This window comes from Pleurodeles waltl, chromosome 1_2 (assembly GCF_031143425.1).
Source record: "Pleurodeles waltl isolate 20211129_DDA chromosome 1_2, aPleWal1.hap1.20221129, whole genome shotgun sequence".
Classification (NCBI taxonomy): domain Eukaryota; kingdom Metazoa; phylum Chordata; class Amphibia; order Caudata; family Salamandridae; genus Pleurodeles; species Pleurodeles waltl.
In genome coordinates, this window is record NC_090437.1 from 162,318,452 (window position 1) to 162,340,894 (window position 22,443).

Genomic DNA, 22,443 nt, shown 5'->3' on the forward strand with positions numbered 1-22,443 from the left:
CTATTCCTACTGCAGTCTAAGCAACAGTAGGGAAAACACTTCGCTTCAAGCACATTACATATATGAGTAGCCCCATAAATGTACAAAAAATAATAAACTCTTAATGGAAAAATTACTAGCATGAAAAGTATATTTATACATATATATATATATATATCCTCCAACACTCCCTTAAAATATCAGGAGAACCAGGACACCTCCAAAATGAAAAATATTTCTTGAATTAATTTATTCCAGCATAGACATTCATGTCTATGCTGGAATAAATTAATTCAAGAAATATTTTTCATTTTGGAGGTGTCCTGGTTCTCCTGATATTTTAAGGGAGTGTTGGAGGATTTATTAGGGCCTCTCGGAGCCCATCCAGGACCGCTGTATGGAGCTCCTGTATTCCGGGACTTGTGTATGAAATATATATATATATATATAATAAAATTAAAAACAATGAAACAAGTGAAATAAATCAGTATTCCATATTTTACATAATTAAAAAATAATCAATTTAAATTAAATCAGTTAAATCAGTTTAACAACCGTATTACTGATAATGATATTAAAAACAACAATAATCTTCAAAACAATATTACTTACTTCAAAAAACGATATTCTTGTCAACGATAATACTGCATCACAAATTTGTGTCACAATATTTAATTTACGATATTTACAACTACCGATATTTTAATCTCGATTTTTTGTCTAATCACCAATATAGCATTTTTAAGTAAACATCCACATTCCATTTTGTCCCCGCTGGAATCATGGTACCTGTTGAAGAAAGTCAATCTTCGAAAAGGGTTTGTAAGTAAGTTCATTTGTACTTACAGGAGCAGCCACAAGCGCAACTGTAGCCAAAAGATTGCTTAGTATATAACGGTCCTCTATTAAATTCTAATATATTTTAATACCAACATTCCACCCATAACGTTACACTTATTGTAGCCCTCCCAAGACCCGAGACATAGAATACAACACAGGTATTTATAGTTGACTGTTTTGAAGGCAAGAAGTAGGTATTTGCATTGCATTCACAGGGTTAGCAGATGGGTTTGTTGATTTTGTAGACAAGCAGCTAAACTAGTATTGTTAGAATCTATTTTCAGACCCTGTTGACATTTATTTGATTCCCCCTAGAGCTCTAAAGAGTGGGAGGGTGTGCTGCATAGGTCAACACCATAAGCAAATATAGGGGGTCATTCTGACCCTGGCGGTCACTGACCGCCAGGGCCAACGACCGTGGAAGCACCACCAACAGGCTGGCGGTGCTTCCTGGGCCAATCTGACCGCGGCGGTAAAGCCGCGGTCAGAAAAGGGGAACCGGCGGTTTCCCGCCGGTTTACCCCTGGCCCAAGGAATCCTCCATGGCGGCACTGCTTGCAGCGCCGCCATGGGGATTCAGACCCCCTTCCCGCCATCCTGTTCCTGGCGTTTTTTACCGCCAGGAACAGGATGGCGGGAACGGGTGTCGTGGGGCCCCTGGGGGCCCATGCACGCCCATGCCACTGGCATGGGCAGTGCAGGGGCCCCCTAACAGGGCCACACAAAGATTTTCAGTGTCTGCTTTGCAGACACTGAAAATCGCGACGGGTGCCACTGCACCCGTCGCACCCCTGCAAATCCGCCGGCTCCATTCGGAGCCGGCTTCCTCTTTGCAGGGGCTTTCCCGCTGGGCCGGCGGGCGATCTTTTGGAGATCGCCCGCCGGCCCAACGAGTCAGAATGACCGCCCGGTCTTTTGGCGGTCTCCGCCCGGCGGGCGGAGTCCGCCGGGGTCGGAATGACCCCCATAGTAACTTCTATATTTGCTGCAGGAAGCCCCAGCAAAGGAGTTTATCATCATTAAAAGAGTCTAGCGGTGGTTAGACTATGTTGTTAGCAACAAGCTGGTACAGAAAGTTCTCTGTATGCATTTGTAGCATAGAAAAGTTGGACTGCTTGACCTGAATAGAAACTATCATCATGCATTCAAAGGTTGAGGATTTGATTGGCAGCAATGAGGATAGAGAACCCTTTTGAGTTGATGGTTCCTGAACAACAATACAGAGAGATGCAGTGTAGTTCGTTTTTGAGGCAGCCCCATCAATGGCCATGAAGATAATCTGGAGCACAGCTAGTTTACAAGGGGCTAATGTACTATTTCCATTCAAAGACCAGGGTTGTGCAAATTTCACACCAAATGGTTTGTGAATGAGAATGAAATTTGAAATGCAATCTATTTACAACTAGGCCATGTGGCATTCACCGGGAGTCTCCAAACAATGACTATTTGCAAAAAGCTTATAGTCATTATTTAATAATGAAATCGGCCTGTATGACTCACATAACAAAGGATCTTTTCCTGGTTATAAAATCAATGTGATCATTGCCTATTCCCAAGATTTTGGAGGAGGGGGCGGGGAGGCCTTCTTTAAAATGTTTATCAAAAACCAGGGTCAACACTGCTTAATACCTCCTTCAAACTCTGATAGAATTCATTTGGCAACCCATCGGGCCCTGCCCCCTTCCCCTTCTTGCTCTTGCTAATCACCTGTCGTACCTCCTCAGGTGTTAGTATTTGCAGCCCTTCAAGCCACTCATTAACTTGAGTCTTTGTGGCTGACAGATCCTCTGAATACAGTGTTCGAAAAAAATCTACAAAGACCTGTTGTACCTCCATTGTCTCCTCTAATATTCTAACAGTGATACTAAAATTTACCTTTCTCACCTCGTTTCTTACTAACTCTGCCTTGGTCTTTCAAGCCAAAAGATTTCCTGATCTCTCGCTATATTCAAAATGCGCTATCTTACTTGCCTCTCATCGGACCCTAACCCTTGCTTCCGTGGTCGCGGCCAGACTGGCCATCCGCTCTTGGATCTCCTTCAACAGGGTCTGGTTCTCCCCCTCCTGACCATGCTGATCTAAAAGCTTTTTTCAAAGAAAGCGATCGCCTGCTCTAACTCCATAACTACCTTCCTATGTTCCCTAATTTTCTGGGCTGAAAGAGTGATCAATACACCTCTTATAAAGGCCTTAAAGGAATCCCAGACAATGTGTAATGCAGTGGAGTTAATATTGGTCTCAAAAAACTCAATGGACCTTGCTCTTAAAATGTTTATCACTTCATGATCTTCCAATAGTGAGCGATCTAATGTCCACCTCCTCACCATGTTGGCAGAGTTACACTTCATGTCCAGAATCACTACGGTGTAGTCGGACAGATGACCAGCCACATGTTGAACATTTTGTATATCTGCCTTGAGAGATCTATCGATTAAGAAATAAACTATTTTTGACTGATGTTTATATTTCTTATTATGAAATGTGTATCCTCGCTCTACACCTCTCCTGCCAGATGACAGACAAAGCCAGTTGTTTCATTAGGGACCTAATATAGACCTGGGATTTAGAACAAGCCTGTGATCTATTTTTTGCTTGATTTATCCAAAAAATTATACAGTACCACATTAAAATCGCCTGACATTAATATTGGGTGGGGATTATCTATCAACTTGAGGCATACATTTTGCAATGCCTCGATGTCATCTACGTTTGGACCATAATATCCTACAAACATATACATTCTGTCAAAAACGTTAACCTTTGCTGTAACCCAGCTCCCCTTTCAATTTGCAACCCCCTGTGATTGGCTGCGAATGTATGAATGGAGGCCTAAAAGGAACAGCAAACCTCTTTCTCTCCATTTGCATTCCTTAATGTGAAACATTTTTTGTTTACCTTTTGGGAAGACATTGACAGGGGTCAGGCAGTGGTTATGGAGTCAGTGGGCCTAACCCCTCTATTTTAACACCCCCACAAAACCTCCTACACAGTTCCCAAAACAGGAACTGTCTCATGGAGACAGCTTCCCCTATACAAATCAGATAACTCACATTTTGAGGTGTTGGTATCTTTTCAATGATTGCGACATCCCAAGGCAAATACCAAATTGGAGTAAGGATGCATCTTTTACCCCCCCACCCTGTTATTTGCTGTTCAGAAACTTTTCAAAAGCTCCTTTATGAGCTGGAAAGACGTATCCAACTTGTAAAAGTGATTTTGCAAATAGTAAAACAATATGTTGAGGTTGCAATTCCTGAATTACGGGCTATAAGACCACAAAATACCTTTATACATTAGAATCCTTTCTAGGAGTGAGTGCAGATAAAAAAAATTCTAGTGTATTATTTTTGCAGAACAGCTCAACCATGCACTAGCAAGATAGCTCAGTGAATTACATCCACGTTGCTAAGGTCTGTGTCAAATTTGGAAGTCACAAGTTTGAATCCCAACAGGACGGTGTTGATGAGGAAATATTAATTAAAATCTTGACTTCTTCTTACTATTACTTCATAGTACACAATACTAGCCCCCTGTATTGTAAGACAGGGATATATAATTACATTTGAAAATGTACATCAATCTTTCTGCAGTATCCAGAGTGATTTCAGTACCAGGTCACAAACGGTCATGACAAAGCACCTCAACTCTGACCTGGAAAACTCGGTAATTCCAATATTAGGACACAACTCCATCAGAGCACCTTAATGCTGACCTACAGCACTTCCTGCTATTCTAGGACAACCAATACAGATCTATCAAAGTGCCTCAATCCTGACTAACAGCACTTTTGGACACTCTAAAGGAAGGACACTCAACACATCTCCATCAGTGCACCTAATGGTAGCCTACACACCACTCAGATAACCTTTTCAGTGCACCTGAAAACAGACGGCCTTCCTCCCAGCTTTACCATTTCCATTATGCCACATAGGCCCTCATTATAACAGGACTGTAATTCCTGGTGGGGCTGGTAATCTGTTAGCCAGCAAAGTTATGCGGGCCTGTCATGTCTTCCCCACAGAGTTTGACTGCTGAAAGCAGCTGAAATCTCTGTAGAAAACAGAAGGGGAGAAATAGGAACTATCCAGGGAAATCCGACCCAGAATTACAGATCCCCCAGTAAATCCTGTTTTTTCAGGGGGAGATTAGGGTTCAACCCATAATCCAGTTAACCTCGCAAACCTGAAGCTCTTTTGGGACCCATGGTACAATTAACACTGGGGTGTGGAATTAATTTCCCCAGCACATACGCACACACAAACACACACACACACTCTGGGACACTCGTACTGACGCCCATTGAGCTCTCGCAGTGAAACTGTCTTGAACTGAGCATACCTTGCTATTCTCCTCATAGCTTCAAATGACCAACACAATGTAAAACAGGCGTTTGATTTATGTGCAGAATGACAACATTAATATTTTAATTGCAGCTTTAGCACAAAAATTTAGCAGAAACCGTAATTGTATCTCACTTGGAATGAACATTCCTTTTATGTACGTAAGGAAAATATATAAGGCAGTCAGTGAAATAGAAGCAGCTTCAGTGTTTAATATAAAATGTGGTGAACATTCGAGAAAGGAATAATACACCATTGGCCACTTCCGCTTTGGGTGGGGATGTAGTACCTTACCTGCAACCTCCCTTCGATATTTCTTTTTCGGGCTTTAGGGAAAGAATCCAAGTACCTTTGAAAAAAGCAGAAGATTTCAGACATTAGTCAGATTTCTTATGTGATCAAAAATCAGAGGTGAACACCACCGGCTAAAATACCATATCAGAGTTAGTTTAGCCAGTCGCTTGGGAAAGGGCCGTCTACTGTAGTGTTTTTTATGGTAATTTCAAGCAAAGAGATGTCCACATTCAGAGTCGAACAGGCCTATAAGCCACTCTGGGAGTGGCAAATGTGCCAGTCTGACAATTCGTGGGGCTGTGTGTGGGGCGGTTTTATCGGATGGTAGGCTGGTTGCGTGGCTGTTTGTAGGCTGGTTCTGTAAACAGATTCAAATAAAGCCCTGACGGCTCTAGGTAGCAGCAGTGTGCAGGCTGTGGACGTTATCTCATCACATGCAGAGTGGACACACCAACTGAGCCTTGTGGGCAAAAGATCAGGGATATATCAATGTTTGTATCTTTCTGATAGAGAAGGAACACCGTGAATTTCTCTGCCGCATTGCTCTAATATTACCTCATATACTGGTTACACCAAGCACAAATACCTGTAGTTTCCCAATCAGGAAAAAACCAGAAAGCATGCCTTAAAAAATTCCTAAAGTTGCTCGATTTACGAATGCAGGACTCTTTTATTTATTTATTTTTTATGTTTTTTTACTTGCTAGTTCATAACTGTGGGCAACTTTCAATTTGGTGCCTGGTCTATTCTCTGCCCCTGTCCTACCCGGCCCACTCACATTTTAATAATTTACTAATGTATTCAGTATTGTCTATTGCCCTGCTGGCCGTCGTCCCAGAGTCCTACCTGACACCTCTGGACATTGTCTTACCTGCAGAAGCGCATCCTGTTACAGCGTTTTATGAACACAGCAGAATCACTCCGCACTAACAGACTCCAAGGGCTCCATCTACCAGGACGCGCCACATTCAAGATCTGCTGCATCATCGACAAAGCAGCCAAGGGCAACACCCAACATAACTGACAACCGACACCTAGCAGGGCTTCACCTGCCTGGACAGAAGGAGAAGCAAGAAGGAGAAGAGGAGACCCCAAGCTTCCTCCTGCTAGGACTCCTGACCTTAGAATGACATCTCATTCAGCAAGAACCTTGTCTTCTCCACATTCAGAAGCAGCTGAAGACCCATGCTTTCAAACAGATCTTTACCACCATATACCCACACATGGTGCTGTACTCTCTGAGGACCATGCCACTAACAGACCCTTATCGTTCAAATCCACCCAATGCCTGTCTCTACCTACCCGACCTACTCCCACTCGACCCCTTGAACGAGGTGCCGTCTGGATATCACTTTCTATCGGCCCTCTTCAACTACCCTCATCCCATTTGATTACCTGCTTCCTTTATTGTGAACCATCTCTTATTTTATTTATTTAATATTTTTGTAAAACGATTAAACCCTAAATTGCCCTGTCAGAGCATTTTTATGTAGCTCTCATTGCTTTGCAGCTAGGTGTGCACCATGTTGGTCTAATACCTACATAAACAGTGTTTAATTTGTAAAAGAATGAGTGTAGATGCCCAAAGCTCCGTTCAGAAGCCAGGGCCCAGTGCCATTAAATTCCAGAGCACCGAATACCAAGGCTGCGCAGGCTTCATTCCACCTCACGTCTTTTTAATCTATCACCAGTTTCTGCCCCTTTATCTCACTCTTGCAGGTTCCTGCTTTCTACTTTTGTGTCTTTTTTCAGTCTTTCCCATTGTCCTTCTTTCCCCTTTAGTGTGTTTTACTTTTCCTCCTCTCAGTAAGTGTATGATGAGGGAAAATGCGTTACAGCCCCCAAAAATGAGGCCCAGGGCAATGGAGTCACCATAATATTAAAATATCACCCACTTTGAACCAAAATTATAACGACAACGAATAAGAGAAACAATAAGAACGACACTTCCTAGATTAGTTCTCTTCGCCTCTACAACCTCCAATCTATCCCTTCATCCTCCCACCCTTCCATTCATTCATCCTTTGATCCTTTACCATACCCTTCATCCACTGACATTCCTTCCATCCATCGGTCCACTCATTCATTCATCCAATCTTTCGATCATCCATCCTTTCAACCGTCTATCCATTCATCCTTTCAAAAGTTCCTACGCATTTGCAGGCCTTGTGTAGCCAGAGACTGGTCACCGTTAGTTGCAGATTGCTACATTTAGGCATTAAACTGATATTACTTAGAGGAAATCTTTGTCCCGTACATAGTTGACGTGTAAAACTGACAAAATATTGAAGTGATACAGCTTCCAAATTTCCTGCAATAGTTCCCCTTTCTTACCCTATAATTTAGTCAACCCTGCTGTGAAATGTGGTCCTCACTTGCAGCATAATTCATGTGGCCATGCCCAAGATGCATCCGTCCTTCAAGATACTTAAGAGCCTTGACCATCCTGTATCTTTCTCCTCTTTCTTGATTTTACTGTATCTTGAAGGATAGATGTATCCTGTTTTATGCATAACCTGCAATAGTGGAATGTGATGCTGATCAACACCCAGTGAAGATAAGTTCTTGGGAGAAAAATCAACACAGTTCGTTGTTGTAACTGACCACTTTCTCAAGCAAAGGGGCTGAGGTTGCCTTTTAGAATATGAAAATGAAACACAGATATAATTAGTGAGAGTATGCGCTAAAGACTCGAGAGGGACTACATATCCCAAGCTGCTTTGAAGCCCCAGGAGGCGGCCATTTTCACCTGCACCTGCACCCACTTGACACCAACAAGTGCTATAAAGCGCGTGGTGGCACTTTGCTGCGCGGGACGCACTAAAGACTCGAGAGGGACTACATATCCCAAGCTGCTTTGAGGCCCAAGGAGGCGGCCATTTTCACCTGCACCTGCACCCACTTGACACCAACGAGCGCTACAAAGCGCGTGGGGGCACTTCGCTGCGCGGGACGCACTAAAGACTCGAGAGGGACTACATATCCCAAGCTGCTTTGAGGCCCCAGGAGGCGGCCATTTTCACCTGCACCTCCACACACTTGACACCAACGTGCGCTATAAAGCGCGTGGGAGCACTTCGCAGCGCGGGACGAGCTAAAGACCAGAGAGGGACTACATATCCCAAGCTGCTTTGAGGCCCCAGGAGGCGGGCATTTTAACCTGCACCCACTTGACACCAACGAGCGCTATAAAGCGCATGGGGGCACTTAGCAGCGCGGGACGCGCTAAAGACTCGAGAGGGACAACATATCCCAAGCTGCTTTGAGGCCCCAGGAGGCAGCCATTTTCACCTGCACCAGCATCATTGATCTTAGCTCTATGCGCTATTGCCAACACTGTGCCATCCCGTAGGTTGCTTCATTATACTGATACTCTGTAGAACATTTTATCACCAATAACCGTCCCAGATGGGTAAAAGGAAAGCAATAGAGGCTGGGGCAGGGGCTGTGCTAAAAGCTAAGCGAAAAAGACACAAGCATGCAGCTAGTAACTGCGTTATGGACAGAACTGACTCTCTTTTGGGTGAATGCAAGGGAATTTTAACTACTCCTCAGGGAAATAATTCTAACAGCACTGTGGGGGAGCACTCCCCAACCAATAGGAGGGCTGGCCCAAAGAAAATTGATGAGATTTTTGTGAAATGTGGACAACAAGACACAGCCACTACAGGGCAGGGAGAGGGCAGGAATGTTATCACCCACATGTAGGAAAGTACCATCTTGCCTGGCATGTTACCCCCATATTTCACTGTATATATGTTGTTTTAGTTGTATGTGTCACTGGGACCCTGCCAGCCAGGGCCCCAGTGCTCATAAGTGTGCCCTGTATGTGTTACCTGTGTGATGACTGTCTCACTGAGGCTCTGCTAACCAGAACCTCAGTGGTTATGCTCTCTCATTTCTTTCCAAATTGTCACTAACAGGCTAGTGACCAATTTCACCAATTTACATTGGCATACTGGAACACCCTTATAATTCTCTAGTATATGGTACTGAGGTACCCAGGGTATTTGGGTTCCAGGAGATCCCTATGGGCTGCAGCATTTCTTTTGCCGCCCATAGGGAGCTCTGACAATTCTTACACAGGCCTGCCACTGCAGCCTGAGTGAAATAACGTCCACGTTATTTCACAGCCATTTACCACTGCACTTAAGTAACTTATAAGTCACCTATATGTCTAACCTTTACCTGGTAAAGGTTGGGTGCTAAGTTACTTAGTGTGTGGGCACCCTGGCACTAGCCAAGGTGCCCCCACATTGTTCAGGGCAAATTCCCTGGACTTTGTGAGTGCGGGGACACCATTACACGTGTGCACTATACATAGGTCACTACCTATGTATAGCGTCACAATGGTAACTCCGAACATGGCCATGTAACATGTCTAAGATCATGGAATTGTCACCCCAATGCCATCCTGGAATTGGGGAGACAATTCCATGATCCCCCGGGTCTCTAGCACAGACCCGGGTACTGCCAAACTGCCTTTCCCGGGGTTTCACTGCAGCTGCTGCTGCTGCCAACCCCTCAGACAGGTTTCTGCCCTCCTGGGGTCCAGCCAGGCCTGGCCCAGGAAGGCAGAACAAAGGTCTTCCTCAGAGATAGGGTGTTACACCCTCTTCCTTTGGAAAAAGGTGTCAGGGCTGGGGAGGAGTAGCCTCCCCCAGCCTCTGGAAATGCTTTGATGGGCACAGATGGTGCCCATCTCTGCATAAGCCAGTCTACACCGGTTCAGGGATCCCCCAGCCCTGCTCTTGCGCGAAACTGGACAAAGGAAAGGGGAGTGACCACTCCCCTGACCTGCACCTCCCCTGGGAGGTGCCCAGAGCTCCTCCAGTGTGCTCCAGACCTCTGCCATTTTGGAAACAGAGGTGCTGCTGGCACACTGGACTGCTCTGAGTGGCCAGTGCCAGCAGGTGACGTCAGAGACTCCTTCTGGTAGGCTCTTACCTGTGTTGCTAGCCTATCCTCCTTCCTAAGTAGCCAAACCTCCTTTTCTGGCTATTTAGGGTCTCTGCTTTGGGGAATTCTTTAGATAACGAATGCAAGAGCACATCAGAGTTCCTCTGCATCTCTCTCTTCACCTTCTGCCAAGGAATCGACCGCTGACTGCTCTGGACGCCTGCAAAACCGCAACAAAGTAGCAAAGACGACTACTGCAACCTTGTATCGCTGATCCAGCCGCCTTCTCGACTGCTTTCCTGGTGATGCATGCTGTGGGGGTAGTCTGCCTCCTCTCTGCACTAGAAGCTCTGAAGAAATCTCCCGTGGGTCGACGGAATCTTCCCCCTGCAACCGCAGGCACCAAAAGACTGCATCACCGGTCCTCTGGGTCCCCTCTCAGCACGACGAGAGTGGTCCCTGGAACTCAGCAACTCTGTCCAAGTGACTCCCACAGTCCAGTGACTCTTCAGTCCAAGTTTGGTGGAGGTAAGTCCTTGCCTCCCCACGCCAGACTGCATTGCTGGGTACCGCGTGATTTGCAGCTGCTCCGGCTCCTGTGCACTCTTCCAGGATTTCCTTTGTGCACAGCCAAGCCTGGGTCCCAACACTCTAACCTGCATTGCACAACCTCCTGAGTTGTCCTCCGGCATCGTGGGACCTTCTTTTGTGACTTCGGGTAAGCTCCGGTTCACTCTTCTTCGTAGTGCCTGTTCCGGCACTTCTGCGGGTGCTGGCTGCTTCTGAGTGGGCTCCTTGTCTTGCTGGACGCCCCCTCTGTCTCTTCACGCAATTGGCGACATCCTGGTCCCTCCTGGGCCACAGCAGCATCCAAAAACCCTAACCGCGACCTTTGCAGCTAGCAAGGCTTGTTTGCGGTCTTTCTGCGTGGGAACACCTCTGCAAGCTTCTTCACGACGTGGGACATCCATCCTCCAAAGGGGAAGTTCCTAGTCTTCTTCGTTCTTGCAGAATCCACAGCTTCTACCATCTGGTGGCAGCTTCTTTGCATCCACAGCTGGCATTTCCTGGGCATCTGCCCACTCCCGACTTGATCGTGACTCTTGGACTTGGTCCCCTTGTTCCACAGGTACTCTCGTCTGGAAATCCATCGTTGTTGCATTGCTGGTGTTGGTCTTCCTTGCAGAATTCCCCTATCACGACTTCTGTGCTCTCTGGGGAACTTAGGTGCACTTTGCACCCACTTTTCAGGGTCTTGGGGAGGGCTATTTTTCTAACCCTCACTGTTTTCTTACAGTCCCAGCGACCCTCTACAAGCTCGCATAGGTTTGGGGTCCATTCGTGGTTCGCATTCCACTTCTAGAGTATATGGTTTGTGTTGCCCCTATGCCTATGTGCTCTCATTGCAATCTATTGTGACTGTACATTGCTTGCATTGCTTTCTATTGCTATTACTGCATAATTTTGGTATTGTGTACATATATCTTGTGTATATTTGCTATCCTCATACTGAGGGTACTCACTGAGATACTTTTGGCATATTGTCATAAAAATAAAGTACCTTTATTTTTAGTATATCTGTGTATTGTGTTTTCTTATGATATTGTGCATATGACACTAGTGGTATAGTGGGAGCTTTGCATGTCTCCTAGTTCAGCCTAAGCTGCTCTGCTAAGCTACCCTTTTCTATCAGCCTAAGCTGCTAGACACCTCTTCTACACTAATAAGGGATAACTGGACCTGGTACAAAGTGTAAGTACCCCTTGGTACCCACTACAAGCCAGGCCAGCCTCCTACACCACACTGCTCCATCTCTAGTGCAGGAGCTACCACTGGGCTCTAACGATTTCATCCAGTGCAGCAACCGCTTTAATCCGTTAATTAACGCCCTAGAATCACATGATGACATCGACCCAGGTATCAGGGTGGGTGGGCTAGCAGCCGCAAGCACACACTCAACCCACATAAACTCACAGCACACTCAATGCATACAAGATTTTAAAAAGGAAGTACTAGAACTTAAGCTCATGGTTAACTCATTAATTGCAATAGTAAAACAGTTAACTCTTGCAGATGGCACGGCCACCATGAACCTTACCCAAAGCCAAACCCTACCAGGCACCATGACGAATCTGCCCATTCTTTCAGCACCCAGCTGTGATGGCCTCCTCCCAGTTGGTACTAAGACCAAGAACTTACTCCACACTCCTTCGCACAACAGTTTAGGCGCAGGGAAAACACTAGACGACCATCACAAAATCCCCAAACTCATGAGCAATACTGCCCCAAGATACTCTACACAGCCTGCCATTGATTGGTCTCAATCAGGTAATGTAGTTCTAATGGTCAACGTTCCCAAGTTAAACACATCGACACATAAGGAAGGGGCAGACTCTATTAAAAACAAGGCAATCCATTGGATTCGCCATGTAAGAGGCTGTTGCTCTGTAATACGCGAGGACATAATCAATGTAGCAAGATGGCCAGACCCGGGAACACACTTTGACATTTTAAAACTGACACTCAAGGACGGGACCATGGTGGACAATTTGGTGGCCCTAGATGCTAGAACAAGCCCACCAGCACATTTGCGCATACAGTTTGAATACTCTAGGCCACCTACGCACTACGGGGATTGCCCGAGCTACTGCCCAGCAAAAAATGTATATAACCCTTGGCGAGAACGATTGACTTAAAGCTTCATCTAAAATCTATGCTGATAAACCACACAACCAACTAATATCAATCACCCCAAGGCCTGCTGCAATCCCTAACACTGCCAGTGCAAGTATTCTCTCTCCCATTCATGATATATTCCCCAAGACCTTTGACCATTTATTGTTCAAATATGACAATACTGCACCTTTCATCTTGCAGGAATATTGCCCACCAAATCAAGAACCGATAGCCAAGCCTGCAAGCACTTCCCTCACCAGGGCCAGGTCAGCTCCACTAGAGGAACATCACCACTCACCCCAGGTCTCACTGACCAACATTGGCACTGATCTACTTCTTCCCACTCAACCATACCTGCCAAATCAATCTCTGGCAGCTAATCATGTAAATACCAGGCAACTAGACAGGATAGTTAAACCACTCACTGGGGTACGACTTGTCTCATGGAACGTGGCAGGTTTGAAATCTATTCTCCCTCTTCCATCCTTCACCTCTTTTATTGATGAACATGACATATGTCTTCTTCAAGAGACATGGTCAACCAATCCACTTTTTCGAACAGGCTATTCAAACTCCTACATCCCTGCCGTGCCCAGTACTAGAGGCAGGCCTTCAGGGGGCTTGACTATTTGGATCAGAACATCACTTAACTGTCATATATTACAGCTACCCACCGATTCTCCCAGCCTGTTAGGTCTTCGTCTATCATTCGGGCCTGACACTGTTGTGAACATTTTCAATATCTACATCCGAGTGTTACACCGCAGTGCTCGCTGCGGCCGCGGGCTCAGGTTGCCGCGGTGCGGCACGTTAATTTTGCCGCGGCCGACGCCCGGGCCGCGGTAGACGCGAGGCAGACACCCAGGTCGCGGGGGTCGCCGCGGCTCCGGCGAGGGCCATAAAGGCTCCAGGGAGCCGGTCTGGGGGTCACGGCGCTCGCCGCTCCCCCTTTTTTAAGTTCTGCCTTAAAGGCAGACGCGGCAGAGCCTGAAACCCCAAGGGGGTTTCAGGCATGGCCGCACACAGCGCATTATGCGCTTAACATTTATTTCTCTTGCATGTATTCACCTGCCCACCACCACTTACCGATGTTCCTAGGACAAACCGAACCCTTACACTGGGGGTTCTTTATACTTGCCTTTTTTCTCTTCCCAGCATGCTTACCACTTCCTCTCTACCCAGCATGCATTGTCTAACACACATACCTAATTCATTACTGTTTTCTTTTCCCCAATCCAAGATGGCGGTGTTCTACTTCCTGTTTCCTGTCCAGGGGTATTTAAGGGGATTCCAACTGCCTGTTCATTGCGTTGCAACACTCCTTGGTGATAGTCACGCTCCTATTTGATATCCTTCTGCGAATCCTGTCTGTTCCTGATTTGCTTTGTTTTCCTGCCTTCCTGAACTGCGGTCCTAATACCCTGGTGTCCTCCTTTCGTTTCAGGGAGTTCCTGTGGAGGTTTTTTACCCTACTGGGGTGTTTCCTCTGGGACTCCTTCTGGAGGGCACGGACTGTAGTGGTTCGCTCATACCAAACAGCACCGTGGCTACCGGAAGGGGTCGCCCCTACCTCGGCCAGAGCAGAACCCGTTGGAACAAGGACCGTTCCCCTACGCCTCTCCGCTGCGAGGGTAAGACCGTTGAGAACCGCGACAGATTGCAACGCCCACAATTCCTGTTGCAGTCCGGAACTATGGATAACCCAGTGGTAAACACGGAACCTACTAACCAGGACCTGCTGGCGACGATACAACAACAGGCTCAAGAACTCCAGCAATTACGTACTGAGAATACTGTTTATCGACAAACCTTTGCCTCCAGGACCACAGATGTCCCTGCAGTAGCCGCCTCTACACCTCGATTTTCCGGGGATCCCACCACATTAAAAGAATTCCTGGATGCCTTAACGGTGTACTTTGCCTTTCGCCCCTCGCAATTTGTACAAGATAAGACCAAGGTGGGGTATTTGATTAGTGCCTTATCAGGACCAGCCTTGGCCTGGGCCACACCTCTAGTAACCAGAAACGATCCCTGTCTATCTAATTATTCCACCTTTATCACTACTTTTAAACAGATGTTTGAACGCCCTGGACTCGAGGCTTCAGCAGAAGAGGCTCTTTGCGAAGTCCAACAAGGGAGTCAGGATGTATTACAATACATCACCCGTTTCAGACAATTAGCTGCAGAAACAACCTGGGTGGAACGTACCTTGGTGACACTCTTCCGTAGAGGTCTAAGAGAGGACATCAAAGATGAACTAGTACATTCTGCCAGGATAGAAAACCTCAAAGGGTTGATGGACCAAGCACTAACTATAGAGTATCGGTTAAATGAACGACGAATGGAGAAAAAGAAGAGTCGTTTGCCTTTTCACTCAGTACCATCTCGTCCCTTCGCCCATCGTTCCGAGGAAGCCCGCCCTGAATCCAAAGGGAATACCGAGGAAGAGCCCATGCAGATTGACACAGCTCGCGGACCTCTATCCGCCAGCGAAAGGGAACATAGACGAAGGAAGGGGCTTTGCCTATATTGTGGTGCAGCTGGTCACCTAATTCGCGCCTGCCCCATTCGTCCAACCAAGCCCTTGGGAAACGCCAACTCCCGTCCCCAGTAAGAAGGGTGAGGACGGGATATCGTGATATACCTTCTATTTGCTCTTCCAGGGAGGAAGGAACTGCTCTTTTTCTCTTACCAGTTATCCTCCATTTAACTGATGGCCGCGAAGCAAGAACTTTGGCTTTATTGGATTGCGGAGCCAGTGGCCTATATTTAGATGAAACCTGGGCCAAAGAACAACAAATAACACAAATACCCAAAGAAATACCAGAACAGGTACATACTGTTGATGGGTCACTCTTGGCCTCTGGACCGGTACAATACACCACCCCTACTTTCTGTTTACAGTTCGGTAAACATCAGGAAATTCTCTCGTTTGACTTAATCTCATCACCACACCATGTCATGATCCTGGGAATTCCATGGCTTACACGGCACAATCCTTACATCAACTGGGAAACAAAAACCATTTCGTTATCCTCCCATTTTTGTCAACACCATTGCTATCCGGCCGGGGATTATTGGTCCCCAAAAAGTCTCTCAACAGCACCTGCCCAGGTGGGAGGATCCATTAATGTTCTACAGGGAGTTCCCAGACAGTATCAGGACTATATCGATGTATTCCAGAAGCCAGAAAGACCTGAATTGCCACCCCACAGAGAATACGACTGTGCCATTTCTTTAGAGCCAGACACTGTAGTTCCTTTTGGGCGGATGTACTCCCTCACCGAACCAGAGAAACAAATTCTGAAGGAGTACCTAGATGAGAATCTACAAAGTGGGTTAATAACTCCCTCCTCTTCACCCGCCGGGGCTCCTCTTTTCTTTGTACCAAAGAAAACCAAAGACCTGCGTCCCTGTATCGACTTCAGAGGGTTAAACAGGATCACTATCAAAGACCGGTATCCGCTACCCCTCATCAAAGACATCTTAGAAGCAGTCAGAGGAGCCAAGAGGTTCACTAAGCTGGATCTCCGAGGAGCCTATCATCTGCTAAGAGTCAGAGAAGGTGATGAGTGGAAGACCGCCTTTAGAACACCTTTTGGTCACTACGAATATAGAGTAATGCCCTTGGGACTCACTAATGCCCCGTCCATCTTTCAAAGATTCATGGATTCTATCTTTTCTGATCTTTTGCAACAAACAGTGGTAGTGTATCTTGACGATATCCTAATTTATTCGGTTCATCCAGAGGAACATTCCAAACACGTCCGCCAAGTCTTAGAAAGACTCCGACAACATCATTTGTTCTGTAAGCCTGAAAAATGCGAATTTGATCAGATAGAAGTGAAATATTTGGGATACTGTATAGACCAAACCGGAATTGCCATGGACTCAGACAAAGTACAGGCTATATTGAACTGGCCATCTCCTTCTTCCATCAAGGAGACTCAATGTTTTCTGGGACTAGCCAACTTCTACCGGCAGTTCATAGCAGACTTTGCCCAGAGAACCAGCTTCATTACTCAAACCCTCAAAAAGGAACACCTAAAGAAAGGTTTTTGTTGGACACCAGGCGCTGAGTCAGCTTTTCAGGACTTAAAGAAAGCCTTTAGTCAAGCCCCTATTCTTCGACATCCAGACACTAGCAAACAATTCATTGTTGTCACAGACGCCTCAGAAAGAGCCATTGGGGCTGCCTTGTTACAAAGACAAGACGATGATGACCTAGAACACCCTGTATTCTATCTATCCCACATTCTATCTGATTCTGAGCGAAACTATTCCGTGCTAGAACGCGAATTACTCGCCTTAAAGGTCGCGTGCACTGAATGGAGACACTTTTTGATGGGATCAAAGGAGCCCTTCGAAGCCCGGACCGATCATAGAAATCTACAGTGTTTAAGAAATTTCCAGTGCCAAAATAGCCGGCAAGCTCGATGGGCCTTCTTCTTCAGCCAGTATGATTTCTATATCACCTACATCCCTGGTTCTCAGAACATCCTGGCGGATGCCCTGTCCCGACGTTATCCTGGGTGCGGTGATTCCGCGGTTCAAAACTTATTCGACAACAATAAAATCATAGGGGTAGCACAGACCTTTTTAGATCAAGTTAAGTCTGAATATGCCCGTCTACACGAAACAGAACTAAAGAGGTTACGTCCACAGCTGCACATAGATCATGACTACTATTATCATGATAAGGCCCTGTTTTTACCCACTAAAACAGTGCAAATCGAAGCCTTACACATGTGCCATGATTCTCCTATTGCGGGTCATCGAGGAGTGAAAGCGACTCAAGATCTTTTGCTTCGCTCTTTCTGGTGGCCAACTCTCAAGGCTGACACTGAGGCATATGTGTTATCCTGTCCTACATGTGCTCAAGCCAAGACACCCCGAACCAGACCTGTGGGCTTACTCCGCCCATTACCTGTTCCCCCAGGCCCATGGCTTACCATATCCACCGATTTTATGTGCGCCTTACCTTCCTCAATGGAAAACCACGTCATAATGGTAACTGTGGACTCCTTCACCAAGATGGCCCACTTCACGGCCTTGAGAAAGTTACCCACGGCAAAGGAGTTAAGTCAGGTCTTTACTCAAGAAATTTTCAGGCTACATGGGCTACCCCAAGTTATTATATCAGACAGAGGTCCCCAATATATCTCCCGTTTCTGGAACCAATTCTGCAAGATCTTGGGGATCCAGGTGGCCTTGTCATCCGGGTTCCACCCTCAAACCAATGGACAAACAGAACGACTCAATCAGGGTCTCGAGCAGTACTTACGTAGCTTCTGTAACGCTACACAAAGTAATTGGGCTCCCTACTTACCGCTTGCCGAATTCTCCTATAATAACTCTCTACACAGTGCCTCTAAAGTCTCTCCTTTCTATGGCTCCTATGGTTTCCATCCCAGGGCCTTCCCAACTCCCCTGAGAGACAACTCCAACCTTCCCGCCATCTCCTCTTTCGTTCGACAGCTACGGGGTATACAGCGAATTATCCATTCTAACCTTGTGTCCACCAAGTCCCGCATGAAGACAATAGCAGATAGGAGACGCTGTGCGGCTCCTCTATATCAAGTCCATGATAAGGTCTGGCTCTCCTCTAGATTCCTACCTCTCCGACTCACCCAAAACAAATTCAAGCCCCGCTTTTATGGTCCCTTTCTCATTCTCAAGAAGATCAACCCAGTGTCCATGCGTCTTCGCCTACCTCGGACATGGAAGATCCACCCAGTATTCCATGTCTCGCAACTGAAACCTTACCGTCCTGATCTCTTTCATAGGCAGTTGCCCTGTCCCCCTCCTTTGTTGGTTGACAATGTGCCTGAATACGAAGTGCAGGAGGTCTGTGACTCTCGAGTTTTCCATGGGCGCCTCCAATACCTTATTCATTGGAAGGGGTACCCTTTGAGTGAGTGTTCCTGGGAGGATGCCTCTTCAGTCCATGCTCCTCTTTTAATCCGCCGCTTTTTTCGGCTCTTCCCTCACAAACCCGGGGCCTTGGGGAGGGGGCATACTGTTACACCGCAGCGCTCGCTGCGGCCGCGGGCTCAGGTTGCCGCGGCGCGGCACGTTAATTTTGCCGCGGCCGACGCCGGGCCGCGGTAGACGCCGAGGCAGACACCCAGGTCGCGGGGGTCGCCGCGGCTCCGGCGAGGGCCATAAAGGCTCCAGGGAGCCGGTCTGGGGGTCACGGCGCTCGCCGCTCCCCCTTTTTTAAGTTCTGCCTTAAAGGCAGACGCGGCAGAGCCTGAAACCCCGAGGGGGTTTCAGGCATGGCCGCACACAGCGCATTATGCGCTTAACATTTATTTCTCTTGCATGTATTCACCTGCCCACCACCACTTACCGATGTTCCTAGGACAAACCGAACCCTTACACTGGGGGTTCTTTATACTTGCCTTTTTTCTCTTCCCAGCATGCTTACCACTTCCTCTCTACCCAGCATGCATTGTCTAACACACATACCTAATTCATTACTGTTTTCTTTTCCCCAATCCAAGATGGCGGTGTTCTACTTCCTGTTTCCTGTCCAGGGGTATTTAAGGGGATTCCAACTGCCTGTTCATTGCGTTGCAACACTCCTTGGTGATAGTCACGCTCCTATTTGATATCCTTCTGCGAATCCTGTCTGTTCCTGATTTGCTTTGTTTTCCTGCCTTCCTGAACTGCGGTCCTAATACCCTGGTGTCCTCCTTTCGTTTCAGGGAGTTCCTGTGGAGGTTTTTTACCCTACTGGGGTTTTTCCTCTGGGACTCCTTCTGGAGGGCACGGACTGTAGTGGTTCGCTCATACCAAACAGCACCGTGGCTACCGGAAGGGGTCGCCCCTACCTCGGCCAGAGCAGAACCCGTTGGAACAAGGACCGTTCCCCTACGCCTCTCCGCTGCGAGGGTAAGACCGTTGAGAACCGCGACACCGAGGGGTCTGGGGGTCAAGTCTCCAAAACCCTTTGTGTCCTGGCAGCCCTTTTGCAAAACTGTCCCCGCCATCATAAAACCATCGTGGCAGGTGACCTCAATGTCACGCTCGAACCTCTAGACTGGGATGATCTCAGGTCCACAGACGAGGAGGATCGAGCTTGGTCTATCCCCGCCCTGTCCATTCCACCCATTAAAAGATGGACGCAGGTCGCAGTCCAAGTTAAGTCACTGACAATAGAATTCGGGCTCAGGGCGTTAAATGGCAGAACCAAATCAGACGCCAAAGGCCATCACACATTCAACAAAACCAACCACACCAGCAGAATCAACTACTGTCTATTTGACATAAGATTATTGCCCCCTAGTCATCGATATGACGATCGTTGAAAGAACTGAAAGTGATCATAATCCTCTCTCTGTTCACGCGTTAGCCTTGGGCAACCTCTCGCCCACGATTAACTCCTCAGTAGCAGCACCAGAGGGTATTAGCCTGGTTAACGACAAACAACACTTAAAGTGGGACAAGGTTGCGGCTCGGCCCGCACTCATCAACGCAGCCAATAACACCCTAAAGCCTACATTAATGAACCTAGAGGTGGGTCCCGCAATCCCCTATAAGGAAATAAGCTTAATCTACACCTCATGCTTCAGGGATATTGCAGCCCACTTCTCAGTATCCACAGCCCATGATGGCAAGAGACCCATAGGTAGGCACCGCTGGTTCAATACAATGTGTCGGTCCCTAAATAAGTGCTTAATCCAAGCTATTAAATCTAAGGATGCCGCCGCCATCCGCCTAGCTAGAAAGTCCTACAAGTCAGCCATACGCAAAGCCAAGCGTGACCAAGGCGATAAGTGGTGCACAGCACTTAGTGACGCTGCGCACGAGAGGAACTGTAGTCTGTTCTGGTCCCTGGCAGCGCGAGGCCCAGAAAGCAGTGGATTGGACATTACAAACAACATCGCCCCGAAAGACTGGGTAGATCATTTTAGCAGGCTGTACTCCCATGACCATGATAGCCCCACTCCTGTCTGCATGGACCCCTGCCTAAACACTTCTTTAGCACCCACAACTGAAGTACCCCAGCTGTTCTCTCAAAGTGACATAACTTATTTCCTAGGCACCATAAAATGCGGCAGGGCCCCTGGCTCGGATGGTGTCCCAGCAGACCTGTTCTCAACCGACATAGCATCCTGGTCAAGATACCTCACCATTATAGCGAACGCAATAGCATCTGGGGTGCCTATCCCTGAGTCCTGGAAAGGGGCTATTGTTATCCCAATCTTTAAAAAGGGCGACAGATCACTCCCCTGCAACTACAGACCAATTAGTCTAATTGACTGTGTGCAAAAAGTCTTCTGCCACTGCCTCTTGGGAAAGATCGAAGACTGGATGACTGACCATGATATCCTTAGTCCCCTCCAAGCCGGTTTCCGGAAGAAAATATCTACCACTGATCAAGCCCTCAGGTTCCTATTTTTATACTGGAAAACAGTGCTCATTGGTAAAGAGAGCCTTTACGTTGCTTTTGTGGATCTAAAGTCTGCTTTTGACCTAGTACCTCGCAACAAACTATGGGATACTGTCTCCCGAATGGGAATCCCGGAGCATATCCTAGCAATATTGATACGGCTCCACGAGGACAACTACGCACGAGTTAGGTGGGACTACAAGGGGCAACTAACTGATAGAACCCATCTATCAAGGGGTGTGCGGCAAGGGTGTGCGCTTGCCCCAACCCTCTTCTCTCTGTATATCAATGAAATCGTCCCTTCCCTGCTTAGAGTAGAGGCTGACGCACCATCACTTGGCACACAAAAAATCCCTGTCTTGCTCTTTGCAGATGATACTCTCCTGATATCCAAGACCCCTATTGGACTAAGGAAACTCCTCACGTGCTGTGAGAAATTCTGCTCAACGCGGGGACTTGAAATCAATGCCTCTAAAACAAAACTAATGACCCTTAATCCCCATAGATCCTTTAGAGGGAAGTTTACACTAGAGGGCACCACACTTGAGAAGGTGGGCATTTTCAGCTACCTGGGTATAACATTGACTGACAACATGTCTTGGAAATCACACATAGGAAAGCAAGCCTTAAAACTAAAGCAAACAACAGGGTCACTATCAAAAGACTTCCACCTCTCATACACAAAACCAATTCGCCCAGCAATACAGATATACGAAGCCCAGGCTGTGACCTCAGCACTTTACGGGGCTGAACTATGGGGTTATGCCAAAATCCAAGACATAACCATCGCTGAGAACAGCTTCCTGAGAAACCTTGTGTCCCTTCCACCAAGCACTCCACTGTTCCCCCTTTTTAAGGATCTTGGCATAAAACGCATCTGTCAACACCAGAGCAGTACGCGCTCTATTGGCGACAAAAATGCAAAAACCCAGCACTCTCAAAACAAAGTAATTCATGCATTGTGCTGATATGTTGTGGTTTAACCTTTTGCATTGCAGAGTTCAATCCTGAAAACGT

The 22,443-nt window shown here is 47.0% G+C and overlaps 1 protein-coding gene across 4 annotated transcripts in view; it reads right to left on the reverse strand.

The window, feature by feature from the left end:
- LOC138295404 (uncharacterized) overlaps positions 1–22,443 on the reverse strand; it is a 229,700-nt gene that overhangs the window by 108,901 nt on the left and 98,356 nt on the right. For all 4 annotated transcript variants that reach the window (XM_069233701.1, XM_069233682.1, XM_069233693.1 and 1 more), the window contains exon 2: positions 5,454–5,508. In XM_069233701.1, coding sequence (XP_069089802.1) covers positions 5,454–5,508 — 55 coding nt within the window. The remainder of the gene's footprint in view (positions 1–5,453; positions 5,509–22,443) is intronic.